The sequence below is a fragment of the Xiphophorus couchianus genome, chromosome 6 (genome assembly GCF_001444195.1).
Source record: "Xiphophorus couchianus chromosome 6, X_couchianus-1.0, whole genome shotgun sequence".
Classification (NCBI taxonomy): Eukaryota; Metazoa; Chordata; class Actinopteri; order Cyprinodontiformes; family Poeciliidae; genus Xiphophorus; species Xiphophorus couchianus.
This window is the reverse complement of record NC_040233.1, coordinates 29546351-29562891: the sequence shown is the minus strand read 5'-3', so window position 1 is coordinate 29562891 and position 16541 is coordinate 29546351. Positions and strand designations below refer to the sequence as shown.

General features: G+C 40.0%; 1 protein-coding gene across 6 annotated transcripts in view; it reads left to right on the top strand.

Moving 5' to 3' along the window:
* celsr1a (cadherin EGF LAG seven-pass G-type receptor 1a) overlaps nt 1-16541 on the top strand; it is an 87949-nt gene that overhangs the window by 35849 nt on the left and 35559 nt on the right. For all 6 annotated transcript variants that reach the window (XM_028019667.1, XM_028019664.1, XM_028019668.1 and 3 more), the window contains exons 2-6: nt 2323-2678; nt 2763-3051; nt 7375-7597; nt 10026-10141; nt 11057-11145. In XM_028019667.1, the coding sequence (XP_027875468.1) occupies nt 2323-2678; nt 2763-3051; nt 7375-7597; nt 10026-10141; nt 11057-11145 (1073 nt within the window). The remainder of the gene's footprint in view (nt 1-2322; nt 2679-2762; nt 3052-7374; nt 7598-10025; nt 10142-11056; nt 11146-16541) is intronic.

Sequence of the window (16541 nt, the reverse complement as noted above, 5' to 3'; positions counted from 1 at the left end):
AGCTGTATGTCACCCAAACTGAGATCTCTCCAATGTATAACCCTCTCGTTCTCTCCAAAGGCACCAGAACTTGGAAAATGTGTTGCAATATTAGTATGCAAAAACTAATATATTAGTTGGGCAATATTAAAGTTTTCCCCACAAATTATTAGCTGGATGTAGGTGTAGTTTCAGATTGATGAGTGTAGGTGAAAGTTACATTTTTGTTTCTCTTGACTAGGAAAAGGTTTTTCTCACATCTGCTGGGTCCCCTCATGTTGCTGGTGGCAAACTGTTAGACTGATTCTGACTTTAACATTTTCCATTTTTGTGAGCCACAAATGTGGATTGCCTGACTAATAATGTCCTGCTAACAGATTTTTCCCAATCCTTCTTTACGCTAATTCTCAGCTGTGTTAATTGATCTTCATCGTTCTTTTCTACACATGTTAAACATGTATTGTGTGGGGAAAAAATACATGGAAGAGTAAAATTAAGGTCTCGTCAGTTTTAAACTCACTTGGTCTTGTCAATAATTGATTTGTTTTTCTTGGACAAGTGAAATCCATGAGACAAGTCTTGTTTCGCCCCATAAAATGACCCACCTATTTACAAACAGCAATTTTCCTAAATATTTCCAAAATATTATAATATAGAGTTGTATGTTTAGGAAAATGACAAAATACAGCCTCCACATCATATGGAGTCAGAAAGAGAACAAATTTCAAAATACATTTTTGATTTTGAAGGACCTGACTGACACACTTATGTATTTTCCTGATAAAGCAGCATTTGCATATTAATCCTCCGCTGAGCTGTCAGGGGCCAATAAAAATATTTATTCCCTCTGTTTATTATTCCTGGCTCATAAGTTGGCCAACAGAGCTCATCGGATTTCAAAACAAGCAGCACATAATTGTTTTTATCTATTAAACCGGGGGGGATTTTAACCCATAAACCAAACTTGTCATCCGTGGAACCGGACAGAACCAATCAACAATTGAGCATGATGGCAGCAAAAACATAGAAACCCACAATTTAACAGCTGCAATCACTTTAACCGAGGACACAAATGCAACTATTCAAAACTGCCTTTTATGATATTTCTGCCAGAACAAATTATTTATAATATAGCTGGATTTTGCCACGTTTTGATGTCAATAACTCGTCTAAACACAAGAAGCGCTTCACAAGAACGCACACACTAAAGCTTTTGTTGTTGTAGCTACAGGAGCAGATTTGTTTATGATCTCTGTTTTTAGAATGCCTGCTGGTGGTGACTCATGCTTCATCACACTTAAAAAGTGACTCTAGAGACTGTTGTTTCTCCCCACGGGGGATGAATCTTTTAGGCTAACGTGAAAACAAAACAAACACTAGAAAAAGTATCACCTTAGAATTAAAATGAATCATTTGATCTAACTGCGATGGATTGGCGACCTGTCCAGGTTATACCCCACCTCTCGACCAATGACCCCGCGACCCTGTCAGGATAAACAGGTATAGACAGTGGATGGATGGAACTTGATTTGAATCTGTTTATCTGTGACATAAAAGCAAAAGTTGTTCCTATTGCAGGTAAAATATTGGAGTGTGGTAACAGTTGACGGAGGGCCAACTCTGTTTCACAGCATCCTCCATATACACACAAAATACTTCACAGAATGATGGAAAATTCTTGCTTTGACTCTGGAAACTAGGCCAAGCTTACTCACAAGTATTGTCGTATTTTCCTGACTATAGAGCGCACCTCACTATAAACCGCACACACAACGTTTTTTTTTTTAAAACTGGAAAACTTACATATATAAGCTGCACCGGGCTACAAGCCACTGGTATATCTGCCGCTCTCGGTTTTTCATATAAATCTGCTATTAAAGACGCAGCCCTCCGTCTCCAACGCTCAACCATAAATTTGTTCACACCGAGCTTACCTAGCTGCATCATATGAACTTCTTCGTGTGGTTTCCATGATGAGGGGGTATGAGTTTGGGGGTATGAGCTGTGGTGTGTTTGGGCGCCACCCTCTGATTAAGAATATTATGGTTTTTCCCAATGCTTACTAACAACTTGGTCACGAAAATCTTTCCTGTAGGTGGAAGTAAAAATATACTAGGAAGTATGAATTAAACTTAAACAACCGGGTGCTAGGAATTCACGTATCAGCAGTGAGAACTACGCAGATGAGGTTATGTGATAGTTAGATATGCTCCTCCGATCCAATCATTTGTGTTTAAGAGCTGGCGTCGTATGGAAAAACCTCTCAGCTGACCTGTACAGCAACAGATTTATCTGAAAAATTAAAGTATTGTCTCTAACTTGCCCAATGTCTGTTTCTTCCAGATGGCCTCCATACAGTCAGAGCCATGTGCACGCTGCGCGTCACCATCATCACCGACGACATGCTTACCAACAGCATCACGGTGCGCCTGGAGAACATGTCGCAGGAGCGCTTCCTGTCTCCCCTCCTCAGCCTCTTCCTGGAAGGAGTGGCAGCCGTTCTGTCCACCAAGCGGGAGGCCGTGTTCGTGTTCAACATCCAGAACGACACCGACGTGCAGGGCTCTATCCTGAACGTCACCTTCTCGGCGCTGCAGCCGGGAGGCACGCCCGGTAAAGGGACGTTCTTCCCCTCCGAGGACCTCCAGGAGCAGATCTACCTGAACAGGACGCTGCTGAGGCTGATTTCTTCTCAGGAGGTAGCCCGCAAGTGAAAGCTGGGTGCACGATGTCGAAAAGAGGTGCACGATGTTGACGTAACTCCGGTGTTGTCCTCCCTCCAGGTGTTGCCGTTCGATGACAACATCTGTCTGCGGGAGCCCTGCGAGAACTACATGAAGTGCGTCTCGGTGCTGAAGTTTGACAGCTCGCCGCCGTTCATCGCCTCCAACACGGTTCTTTTCCGACCCATCCATCCCATCAACGGGCTCCGGTGCCGCTGCCCAGTGGGCTTCACCGGGGACTACTGCGAAACCGAGGTCGACCTTTGCTACTCGGGGCCGTGCAAGAACAACGGAAGGTGCCGCAGCCGAGAGGGCGGGTACACCTGCGAGTGCCTGGAAGACTTCACAGGTAAGCGACGATTCAGATTTGCCAACTTGGTGTAATCGTTCGCTAATCCAGTTAATTTCTCTCCTGACATTGGTTTACATGTGTTCAGCAGAGCAGCCAAACTGCTCTGACTAGTTTTTGAGGCTAATGTTGAAACGTGTTTGACCCCACTGCAGAAAAGAAAAACAATGTTTTGTAATCCTGAATGTATAGCCACCTGCACACATCCAATACAGAAGATTTATTTTATTATTATTATTAAATCTTTATTCATTTCATTCAATACAAATAAAAAAAAATTTAATACAAAGAAAAAAAATAAAATAATTTGAAAATGAAATGAAAGGTAGCAGAAAGAAGAAAATAATCTTATAATATCTGCCCCTTTTTCTCAACTATGGATCAAAACAACAAAAAACAAACAAAACAAAACAAAAAAAAAAAAAAAACCAAAATTTTTTTGATTTGTCTTATGTGACAAAAAAAAGAAAACAAAGGAAGAACAAAGAAACAAGGTCAATCATCAATCTCAACTGAACAATACTATACTTTGACTTTATACTATTTCATACTTCTTCAAAAAAACAATCTTTAACATTCTTTTAAACATGTGTAATGATTTAACATTTTTAACATCGTTTTGCAGGTCGTTCCACAGTTTGACTCCTTGTATCGAAGTACATCGTTCTTTCAAACAAGTTCTGAATTTAGGTTTCTTAAAAATCTGTGTCCCCTTAAGGTTATAACCACTCTCTCTCTTTTCAAAATTTTTTTGGATGTTTAAGGGTAATGTTTTTAGGTGTGCCTTATACATAACCAACAAAATATTATAATCAACTAAATCATTGAATTTCAAAAACCTCAAATTACAAAATAATGTATTTGTTGGATATTTACCATGTTTTCGAGCAATAACTCTTATTGCCCTTTTTTGCAAAACAAAAACAGATTTTGTACTAGTATAACATGCCTTTCCCCATACCTCAACACAATAAACCAAGTGTGGAACAATTAGTGCATTATACAACATAAATAGTGCATGATCATTCAGAAAATCCCGTACTTTATAAAGCACTGCAATTGATTTTGCTAATTTTGTTCTTAAATAATTCAAATGGGATTTCCATGATAATTTCTCGTCAATTATCACACCCAAAAATTTCACCTCACTAACTACAAATCTCTACACCATCAACTTTAAATGGAGTGTTTACAGTTCTTTGTCTCCTTGTAAATAACATATAATTTGTTTTGTCCAAATTTAAAGATAATTTATTAAGTTTGAACCATTTATGTATTTGCATAAATTCTATTTTCATTTCTTTTAACATCCCTTTTATATCATTGCCCTGACAAAAAAAAGTGGTATCATCCGCAAATAGAATACATTTGAAAAACCCTGAAAAACATTTGAAAAATTTATCACTGTCAAAAGGTGTGTGGAATGCTAAGATCTTGTATCAAATAACGTTTAGCCAAAGGACCAAAACCACTTTAACCCTGACATACAAGTTTGGTAGTGAAGGATTTTTAAGCAGTTTTTTTTTTCTTATTTGACACTAATGGCAAGTCAAAGCAGTCAGTAGGTTAGAATTTCATTGACTGTTAAAAGTGTTAAAATTAAAAGAAAGGAAATATTTTCTGATAAATTCCCATAAAGGTTTAAAACATTAATTTTGACTCATAATTTGAGATGTCCACAGATAAAATTGTCTGGTTTTAGTCAAAAGAGAGGGTGTGGGGGGGGGGCAAATAATTATTAGTTTAATTAATCAGAAAGTAGATCAGGCTGCCATCAGTTGGAGTCACTCTAACATTCGGCATAATGAGGTGGATGAATCTTTTGTGGCACAGATGGAGCATCTGCATAGCTTAACATGAGATTAAAAATTGTTAGTTTGTGTTTATTGTTATGTCTAATTTTTCTACATGTAGACAAAAACAGTGTATAAAGCACGGTTGGATTTTAGGATAGCTTTTTTAGAAGAAATTGTGAAACTGCACTTGGTTAAAACTTGCTGTTTGCGTTTAATGATCACACAAAGAGAACTTTAATGTTTGTTATATTTAAGCTAAAGGCTGGTGTGATAAAAAAGAATCCCAACCGGAATTCATTTGGTTGCTGGGATTGATTCTGACTCAACCCAGAGTTCATGTGGCAGAAGTTGTGGAAGGCTTGGACGGGTCCATTCTTCCCACTAGAAACACTTAGTGAAATATTTCCTGGTGTCAGTGATCTTCCTGCTGTACTTCCCTCTCGTACATTCGATACCTGGTCCTCTCTGCGCCGCTGTCTCCCCCTAATAGAGCTGTGGCGGCCTCCGATAGTCCTCATGCCTCATCTTCGTCCATCTCTTTCCAACGCTCTGCCTCCTCCTCTTCTTTCTCTTCCTCATATCTGATGCAATTATCTGATTATACCTGCCTTTGTCACTCACAGGGCTTTTTCGCCTGCCTCTCCCATGCCATCTTGTCCACTCATCCTCCATATTTCCCTTTTCTACATCTCCCCTCTTTGAAGGTCACAGTTCAACTCTGGATAGTCGGGGCCATCAGGGCCCATTATGGGCCTGATGACAGCAGCGGCGGGAGTTGATCTGTTCTCCTTGGGTTTCCTACATTACGGGGAAACGGATCCTTATAATTCCCCCCTTTCGGAAAAAAGGATTATGTTGAGGATAGAAGGGCCATTAGCTGGTTCCAAGCTGTGATGTGATGGGGGTCTATATGGGGTGGGGAGATCATGTCTGGATGATGGCAGGTGGACGCACCGCACAGGAGACATATACCAGAGGATTTTTCTGTCAGGAATTTACATTAATAGGTCCAGGAAGCTGGGCTCAGTTTGCCGATTTTGAGTTAAGCTACCTTAGTGTGTTCATTAAAGAGGAATTTCCAATGGGAGGACTGAAAATGAGAAAATCTCTTATAACAGATTTGATCATTCCCACACTTTTATCTGCACCGACTGAATCAATCTGTTTAGCTGGGAAGTGAGTCATGCCAGGCTGGTCACAACATTTTTACAGACGAGTTAAAAAGAAGCGCTCCAAAAACACAAAATGTTACCAAGTATTTTATTTGTACAGTTTCTACTGCAAATATCTTAGTACACTTGAAATAAGACAAAACAAACTTACAAATAACTTTTCAACAGAATGTAGGAAGTTGTTTTAGGTCAATAATTCCTTAATATTGATTTAAAAAAGGAAGTTCTAGTTCCACTGGCAGATTATTTCACTTAACATTTTGTGTTTTTGCAGTGATGTTGTTTTATAACTCAACTTTGCTTTGAATTGCCCCATAACTTTTCCCCTGACCTGTCTGACTGTATTATTTTTTTTAGCAAACTTTGCAGAACATCTGGATTTATGTTGAGATTAAATTATACACAAGTTGGCCCCAAAAGGGGATGGAATACACTTACTACCACACTTTTTTGATTGCCATTAATTGCTAAAAGCGAAAGTAAAAAATAATTAAAGGTCTGCATCATTTTCCTTCAGCTACTCAACGACACACTCCTTTGTGTTGGTCCAGGGGTCAGCAACCCAAAATGTTAAAAGAGCCATTTTGGACCAAAAACACAAAAAACAAATCTGTCTAGAGCCGCAAAATTTTTTTAAAGCCTTATATAAGGCTTATAATGAAGGCAACACAGGCTTTAAGTGTCTATATTAGCTATATTAGCCTACCATCAAAATGACTAAAAATGACTTTTCAGCAGTTGAAACGGTTTAATCCCTTGTTAACACGTCGTAACCTGTTTTTCCGAGCCACATTTAAAGGCAACATGAACGTGCTGGGTTTACACCTGTGCAGGTGACCTGCTGCCGAACAAATCTGTGCAGAGCTGCACTGATTCAAATTATTAGAATTATGGCAGCAAACTAGCAAAAGGCAAAGAACTTTGCACTGTTTCCCCCCCAAAGTAACCGATTGAGTTGCGTAATGCTGTTGGATGCAGGTAATGTTAGCTAAATGATGTCTAGCTAATGCCAATACAGCACGTTGAGCTTGTTGACAGGTACAGGCTATTGATGTTGCTGTCTATGTCCAAAAGTGGGTAGTACAAACTCATATTTTTGCAAGGCGCTGCAGCAGCTACATAAGCTTCTCTCAATAAGACTTTTCTTTTTTTAGAATTGAATTCCAGACCGATTACACTAGTCTGGATTTAAGTCTAGGGTGCACAGAATGCTTCAAAGAAAGTCTAAACTAACGATAATCTAATAAGACAACATGGCCATTAATCATCTGCCATTACACTGCACGTTATCTCAAAAGAGCTCACAGAAGCGATATATAAACGCCGCCTAACTGAAGTCTGCTTTTTCCTTTTAGGCGAGCATTGTGAGGTGAATGCGTCGTCAGGCCGCTGTGTTCCCGGTGTTTGTAAGAACGGTGGGAAATGCGTCAACCGGCTTGCTGGAGGTTTCATGTGCGAGTGTCCACCCGGGGAGTTTGAGAGGCCTTACTGTGAAATGACCACCCGCAGCTTCCCCGGCCAGTCGTTCGTGACGTTCAGGGGTCTCCGGCAAAGGTTCCACTTCACCGTTTCCTTCATGTATGTACCTTTTTTTCACTATGTTGTTACATGATTATATTAAGTAATTTTTTCTTTGTTTGACAAGCAGTTTTTCAGGTTAAGTTTCTAAGCAATAATCATTTTCCTATGTGCAACTTAATTGGAAAATACGCAAAATTGCGAGACACATTAAAAAGGGCAACTAAAGTTTATTTCTAAAACTCAAGTTCAGTGGTATTAAAAATATTTTTAAAATAAAAATAAACAAAAATATTTTTTTAGTGTATTTATTTATTTATTATTTTTACATCCTCAACAACAAAGTAAACATGGAATATTTTTTATGAAAGAAACAAAGAAGTCTGTCTTCTGTTGAAAATGGATCTGTAATTCATGTTTGGTTAGAAAAGCATGGCCTGCCATAACTCCACCTTTGCTGGTCGGTTAAATTTAGTCATTTTTGAGTTGAATTCTGACGGCAACAAATAATCCAATGGCAGTTCTAGTTCAACAGTTTAACGGTGTCTACATACCTAAATGCAGATTTTTTTTAAAGATTGTGTTATCAAATGTATTCTTTCTGGATCCAGAAACAGCTAATGAGTGTTGCTTGGGCTGCTAACTGTAGTTAAATAAGCTAACATTAGCTTGGTAGCCACAAACGGCCTAGCTAGTTTGTTTCTTTCAATTAATTACAACTGAAATATGTAAAACTCCATATAAAGATAGAGAGATGCTACAAAAAGCAGTCTTTATCTGGAATCTTCAACATGTAAAGTCGATTAAGAGCCTTTTGTTTGCTAAATAGCTTGATATGCTAGTTAGCATAGCTACGATTGGGTGAAATATAATTGTTATAAAACTTCCTCTTTCTTAACCAATGAAATTCTAATTCTATTTTCAACAGAATGCAGACCTGTCTAAGCAGTTGTGTAGTAAATACTCATATAAAGAGTTCAATGAGCTCAAGTATAGCTTGGGCAGGCCCGGACGTGTACACGCTTATCCATTGTAGCGAGACACACCACATCTGAATTTGCAACTTAATGAGGTTTGTTTCTCACACTCTCCACAAACCTGAAACTGCTGGAGGACAAACAGCAGCTGGTTGCGCAAGTTTTCTTATTCTCTCACAGTAAATATGAAGAGGTAAATTATAACCCCCTGCGTTTTGTTGCCACTGATAATAAAGGCGAGACCGATATTTTGAATTCATCGACAGGGTGAGGGCTAGGAAAGGTTTACCGTGTGGTGAAAACAGGAAAGGCTGTGTGATGTGTTTCCTTATCAGTGCTTGGCTACAGCCATCCTGACTTCCTGCCCTCCTGGACTCGCTGGCATCTGTTGTCTGACTCCGCTGCCCTCACCTTCCACTCCACACCTCAGCTTCGCCTCTGAACTCTGTACCAGCCTAAAACACACGAGTGCCCGGATGGTACAACTCGTGAATCTTTTAAGGCGCGGAAATGGTTTCATCAATGAGCAACAAATCCTTTGTATACTTTCCTTGGCAAGAGGACCTTTTCTCAGGAGCTCTTTTTTATCATAAAGCCATCTTTAAGGTCTTAAGTCTCACAGTCCCAGTCTGTTTGACTTGGAAATGGTACCGATAGTTATACAGGAAGCTTAAGTTTGGAGATAAAGCAAAAATTCAGACAGGTCACAAGTACAGACATACCAATCAAAAGTCTCTCAGTTTTGCATCAATACTGGTTCTGATTTCAGATTTGTTTCTGTGGCGTTGAAAAGTTTCCAATTTAATATATATATATTTCCAAAATTTCTTTGCTGAACGCTCAAATTAAAGTTGATGATGATGTATTGGAAATGGTTCACCCCTTTGCAGTCCTAGACATAAACCCATCTGTCAGCCTGAGCAGTCGTTTTTTGTTACTTTATAAAAATATAAAATAGACATTTGACATCGTCCTTTTAACTTTACGGTGGAAATTAGCATATTTTTAATATTATCAACAGCACCTTTTATTCCCTAAGATAAAATAATTTTCCAAAAGTTTGCAGACATTTCCAAAGTCAACTTGTTCAATGACAATTTGACAAATTGTCCCCCTTGCCAGGTTCAAGCAGATGGCACAATTTTATACCCGAATTTGCAAAAATGCAAAATGGCAAATAAAGAAATGACCAAGATGCCTCAACAGAAAATGTAAGGTCCTTTGAAACTGCCCCTCACAACTTTTGTGCTTCCTCTGACAACGTATATAAAACACCCAGCTGATACTGAAAGTGGTTAACTTTGAAACTTCTTCCCACAGCAGCAACTTCCACCCCAAAAACCGTTGTTGTAAGCATGCCCTAGTTCAGCTCTTATGCAGAGTGCATTCACTAATCTGTTGAGTTTACAACCAACCAATCAAGCGGAACATTATCCGATGACTTGTTAGTGCATCTCTGAAACTTTTAGTTGTGACATTTGCCAGATATCTAAGACTCGCTCTTTTTGCAGGTTTGCTACCAGAGAAAGAAATGCTCTGCTTCTCTACAACGGCAGGTTCAATGAAAAACACGACTTCATCGCCCTGGAGATCATCGACGAACAGATTCATCTTACCTTCTCCGGAGGTCAGGCTTTCATTTTACTGTGTATCTTCCGAACTGTTTATGTGTTTTTCTGCCACATTAACTCATGTATGAATGCTCATAATCTAAACGGACTCTCATAAATAAATACTAGCATTGTGTGCTTTCTTTTGATTAACGTTTACAGCTTTGACAGAGTGAATGGGTGAAGCCAAGCTCTCATTGAAGTGCAGTCAAACATACGCCCAGAGTCATTGTTAATGTCGGTAACTGTTGAACTGCAGATCAAACACGCTGGCTTTGTACCGGCAACTGTTGTTTTCCAATTCGGGCCGCTTTCCCATGGCACCGTACGGAGGAGGAATCCAGTCTAATATGATTATCTTGGGTTGCAGCCGGTTTGGGAGACGGGCCAAGTCCTTGTGCCCTACTTCAAAACCATGAAACGACTGAACGCTAGGCGCATGAATCATCAGATGTGGAACTAATAATTATGTGTCACCTTTTAGACAGAGAAATATGAAGGTAGATTGTCGATTTCTTTAGATAACGAGATCATTCCTGTTTAGTCATACATACAAAAACATGGAGATACATTGTGTTTCCGTGGTGTTTGCTAATTTGTAGCTGGATTGATTGCCGTGTGCAAGTTGCTTCTGCCCTTGGCAAACAAAAGTACACCTTGCCTGGACTTTTGTCTTTCTTGTGTTGCATGATGAGTCTTGTGTGCAAATTAATTGTTAACGCTGGGAGAAAATAAGAACTAATTATGAGGTTAAGCTCTTTTAGTCTGAAACTTTCTCACCTCAACTGAAAGAACCAGGGTAAAGAAACAAGTACACCCAGCCCTACCTACCAAAGTTGGGTGTAAAGCGTCGCCTCCTGATTCTGGGGAGAAGAAAAGTACATAAAGGTTTATGAATCATCTTTTTATTTAGTTTTTCATTGATCACCCAGGTGAAACAAAAACCACGGTGTCTCCCTACATCCCCGGTGGAGTCAGCGACGGCCAATGGCACTCTGTCCAGCTCCATTACTACAACAAGGTAAAGAATGTTATCAGCTGCTCCTCCTCCGTTTCCTTCTCCTCTTCCCCTCCTTCCTCTTTAAGTTTGAATGGGTTGATTAAGATATCCTTTGAAGCGCTTCAATCACATCCTAACTAGGTGTTGTTAGCAACGCTAACATTCCACAAAATAAGGAATATAGAAGTAACAGAGTCGGATCTTTCCGAGGGGCTCAGCCCATACCGCTGAGAGGAACTGTGCTGTAAATTAGCGAGTGTGGGAGTGGAGGGTGTGAAAAGTGGGCTCTCTTTGAAGCTACCGAAGCAGCTGACCTTGACTGCAGAGATAATCTTAACGGTGCGGGTTTGATTTGTGACATCTCCGCCGCAAACTCCCGCTGTGGATGCCAGCGCAGGAGGCCCCGGCGCCCTCGGCTTCAAAGGTCAAATGCTCGGTAATTGTGCTCGAGTTGAGATCTGCTCGACTTCATGTAATACCAGTGGATCATTGTCACACATTTAATCACAGGACATCTGATTAGGTGTATTCACAGTTTGGAAGTTGGGTTTTAAGATGTTCCCACGATGGTATTCTTGCTTCTTGATCAGAAAATAGGCTGTGATCATTCTGCAAGCTGTCTCGTATGTCCTTTGGTATTATGTTCTTCGAGTTTAGACGGTATTCGTTTACAGCAAACTTCCACAACCCACAGGCATTAAACGTTAAACCGTAAAGGGCAATAAGATAAGTGTTGCCTTTGAAGAGGACACAACCTATTGTGTGGCGCCTGGCTGTTTGCTCTACAGTTGTTGGAACAAGATTTTTTCAATTATGACCATTTTAGACAACCCCAGTGCATTCTATCCCACGTAGCTCTAGAAATAGATGGGATTAGTTGTTTACAAGGCCTGGCTAATGTGTCGATACCTCTTGAACTTTTTCACATTTGACCCCAACTCCAAAGTTAGAAGCATTTCTACCAGGTCAATCAAATGACACATCAGCAGCCTGTGTCAAATCCTATGACATTTGCTAAAGCTCCTCAAACATTCATGGCTTAAAAATACTTTACGATTGTAATTTCTGTCGTTTAATTACGTTTCTGAAGAGGATCTACTGGCCTGACGAAGTGTGATGAGCATTTACTTTCAGCTCCCACTGATTCAGAACTTTGTGCATATTTCTTCAGTTAGAGATGCTAGGCCCTTGTGGTCTGCCTCTACCGGCTATTCACATCTAGACTCCTAAACTTGTGACAACATGACTTAAACTCCAACCATTCCTAGTAGCGCTGGCTAGATGTTTTTTTTGTCAACCTTCTTTTACCTTGCACAATATAAATTGGCCAAATTAAATTAAAAGGAAGCACAAAAGATAATAAGATTAAATCAGCTCCACAGGTCACTACGGAAAACCCAGATAGCATTAGCAGTTAGCATTAGCACCATAATAAAAACACAGGGATTGTTCACTGGATCTATGACGCATGTTTAGAAATGAAAGAAACGGCTCAAGTAAGATGAGTTCAGATATTTTCACATCAGTTTGGAGAAAAACTCAAAATCAAGTGGCGAGTGCCACAGCAACACTGTGCATAATGTCACTCTATACTTTGTAAGAACATAAATCAGGTGGAACCAAGCTTGATTCTGGAGCCTGAGAATAAAATTTTGTTTTGTTTTTCTTTGTGCAGAAACTAACTGGTTTCTTCCGAGGTGCTGCTGGATATAAACGCATCCCACAGTTTGTATTCATAAAATACGTTTTAAACAATTTCTCCCACCTTCACCTTGATTTTGTTGACCTGCAACTCAAGATCCCTGCTTATATTAGCTTTTGCATAACGTTTCATTGGCGTCCCTGCACTTCTCGAACTTGTTGGGAAACCCCTATCAGGTACACCATTGTGTTTCAGTGACACCCATGGTTCCAACCTATTAAAGGGACGACTCGTGTTCTTGTCGTAGCACTATCACGTTTCACAGGCTGTTCACCTCTTTCTCTTGTCCAGTCCGTACTATGCTGTCCTGACAGAGAAGAATTCATCAAAGCTGATGAATCGGGTTGCTGTTTGTCACGACGTTAGCTGCAGGGTCACCACTGTAGCTCATGTTTGAGGTGCGTTTGTCTTTCTAGTGAGCTTCTGCAGAGTGTACAGATGCCACAGAGCAGGTGGAGTCTGTTGTCTAAACTTGCAGTAGTGCTCCTGCAAAGATGATTTGCAGGATACAGTCAGTTGGCTCTGAAATCTTCTGTTTTGTTTGCCCACTGCGGCGTTGAGAGTTTGCTAGCGCGTCACCCTTGGAAACGAGAGATTGATTGCTGCTTCAATCCAGTTCTGTTTACTTTGCTTTTCTTATTTATTTAGCTCCGCTGATCCTGTAGGCTACCGTGTTTCTTTGTTGTTGTTTTTTTGCCACACTGACGTGCAGACGCAGGACGCGCACACACGGAAACACACATTTGTTTTACGCCGGCGTTGCGGTGTCTTGAGCCGGTGAAGCAGTGGGTGGGTGTGTACCACCAGTGATTTGTAGACCCGGTGCCAAATTCCGTTAAACCAGCCCAAGGCTGGATGTGGCGCTGACACGGGGGGTCAGATTTTCTTTGTCAGCTGAACGATCAGAAGTCAGAATTGACTCATGGTAATTTAATCCAGTCGCCGGGGGGGAGATTAGTGAAAATGTATCTGGCAGAAAGCAGCGACATTCTCACAATAGATTAGGCCTGTTGACATGTGAATGTTGGACATGAATGAATTCCATGTTTCTTACTCACTCATACAGACATTTATCTGAAGGTAGCATTGCTTACATAGCCCAGAGTGACAAAACTAAAGATGATATGATGTCATCCTGCTTCATGCTAAATTCTTACAGCAGGGGCGTCGGAGCCATTTTTATTTTGGACCGGAGCAACATCATGAATGTTCTTGAGGGCTGGTTGTGCCAGAATGTATTGATAAAATCCGTTAACAAATTGTAGAAATGTTAATAAATAGCTGTCTCTGAATTCAATAAGTACTTCTTAAAATTAAATAATATTGAAAGTTTTTTCACGTTGATCAGTCCCTACAGGATTTCATGATTGTTTTGGGGGATTTTTGGCAATCAACATGACAGATTTTTCAGTATTTGCGACTTTTTGCTACTCGCTGTATCAGCCACGGTCTATAACTTGACACCAGTTAAGGCTGAGGCAGCAGTGTTGTCGAAGTGAAAAATAATGCAGGTGGGTGTTAGTCACTTAAACCTAATGTTTTCAACTATTTTAATTAGCAATAAGCTCACAATTAGCATTTTAAAGTGCAGGAATCTGTTGACTTTGTGTGAATTTCCATGATCGCCGAGTCGCGCAAAACTGGACGGACTGATTGTTGTAAATTGGCAGTATGTGGATAAAAACTGCTTTGATTTGATTGATAAAATCAACGTACTGTTTTAAAAGCCCATCTAGGGACAAGTGCTGCGAATTAGCTTGTGTTACAGGCACTTTCACGCAAACAAGGGGCTGCTGTACTGGTCAGTTTGTCTATGACGATGTGTGTCTGTCACTATCAAATAAACTTTAATGAAATTAAATGAATGAAAATCATATTGAAGCACACAACGCTTATCTTGAAGGTTTTATTTAAACTCCCTCTGGAGTCCAGAGGGCCACGTGAAAAAATACGGCGGGGCGGTTTTGGCCCCCCAGCCTTCGAGGCCTTTATTTTCAAAAGGTGCTTTGAATTGGACAAACTAGACTCTGGGATTTACATTCTAATTTATTAAATATGATAAATCAATTCAACCTCTAAAATTCATCTGAGGTCAACCCAAGTGAAAATGTATTAACTTGTTTGACACTGAGGAGCATAGGAAGAGTTTTCAAATGCATAAGTTCAAAAATAATTTGATGCAGATGTTAACTTCTGCAATAATTCCACTATTCTCAGTTTATTCGTGTTTAGTTTTAGTGAAACCTTTACATTCTTAAATACCTGCAGCAGCTTTACTCACTTTACTTTACCAAACATGAACCCTTGGTTGTTACTAGTCGTAAAAACACACCACACATGCACACACACTCAGTGATTTACTGCGTCAGATGATTAGGTCTGGGCAGAATTTCAGTTTTATACGGTGTCTTTTTCAAAGGCGCAGTTGCTCATTTTATCCGTATGAGGCTCCTCTAGTAAAAAAACGCAGTTCAATGTTAACACTGAGGTTACCATAGTGACCGTGCTGCCCTTCTCATTGTTCTTTTGATCTTCTTGGTCGGTTGGAAAGCTATATATGTGTGTTTGTGTGGCAGTGAATAATATTAGAGGAGCACAATAGAAAACGGAAGGAGGGAGACATTTTTCAAATTCCACAAAATAACATATCATGGATAGTTGAGTGTGTCAGCAGAGCAAATCTGAACAGGAAACAGAGACGCACAAAGCGCAGGTGAAGAGCGCCGAAGGGGTTTCCTTGAAGCCGCAGGAGGAGAGGTTGCTCTCCGCAGGAAGTGGCCGTTCTCAATGCAGGAAATGATGTCATTCAGAAGCCCACTGGGCAGGATATGTCAGATGTGTCGTAATTGTGCGCTTCATGTCCACCTTGCTTGGATGTTTCCACTGACCTCAAGACAAAACAAATTCATTTGGTCAGATGTTCACTACTCCATTTTCCAGGTAAAAACTCCAAATTCTTTGCAACTTTTAGGTAGCAAGTTGTGTTTTTCACATAAAGGCTGCAGGACGCAAGTAAAGCCTCGTTATAAAATTACAGTGACCTGACATCCGTCTCAGCAGCGTGGGAACTGATTGCTCAAGGAGTTCATATTTCATAAATCCCCTGGCAGAATATGACTGGCAAACATTTGGTTTTTTGGGTGCAAACGCATTTTCTCGCAGCGTTGCTCCGAGGTGAGCCTGCCAAACCTTGAGAAAAATAATTTTTAAAAACTTTTTTTTTAAAAACCCCTAAGGAGTCACTGTGAGAGACTTCGGTTTTTGTTTTGTTTTGACTGAGATGGCGCTGGTGGGAAAGCTAAAAAATAAAAATAAAAAACTCTCGCCACATTTGCACTCACTTCTAAATGACCAGAAGGAAGAACCACTTTTTTAAAGATTTTTTTTTTACATAGATTTTACTAATTAGACCCCTGACTTGTTTTGTATTTGTTGTGTTCCTATTTCAACATGTAGTCCTGCAAAAATAAGCATAACTTCTATGTTTCTGTCTTTAAACACAATACAGTATAAAAAACCTATAAAAGCGACACCTGGATAACTTCATATTACCTTTTGTGTGATCTTTCTACTCTTTTCTAAACACAGCTGAAGGTACAACGTGGGTTCCGCCTGCAGCGTTTTCTGTTTGTTTCTTTTCAGGGCTGCATTTTTAAAAAATGTTAATCATTTCTCATTAGAAAAACATTGCCGGTGATGTTTCCACCTGAGACGT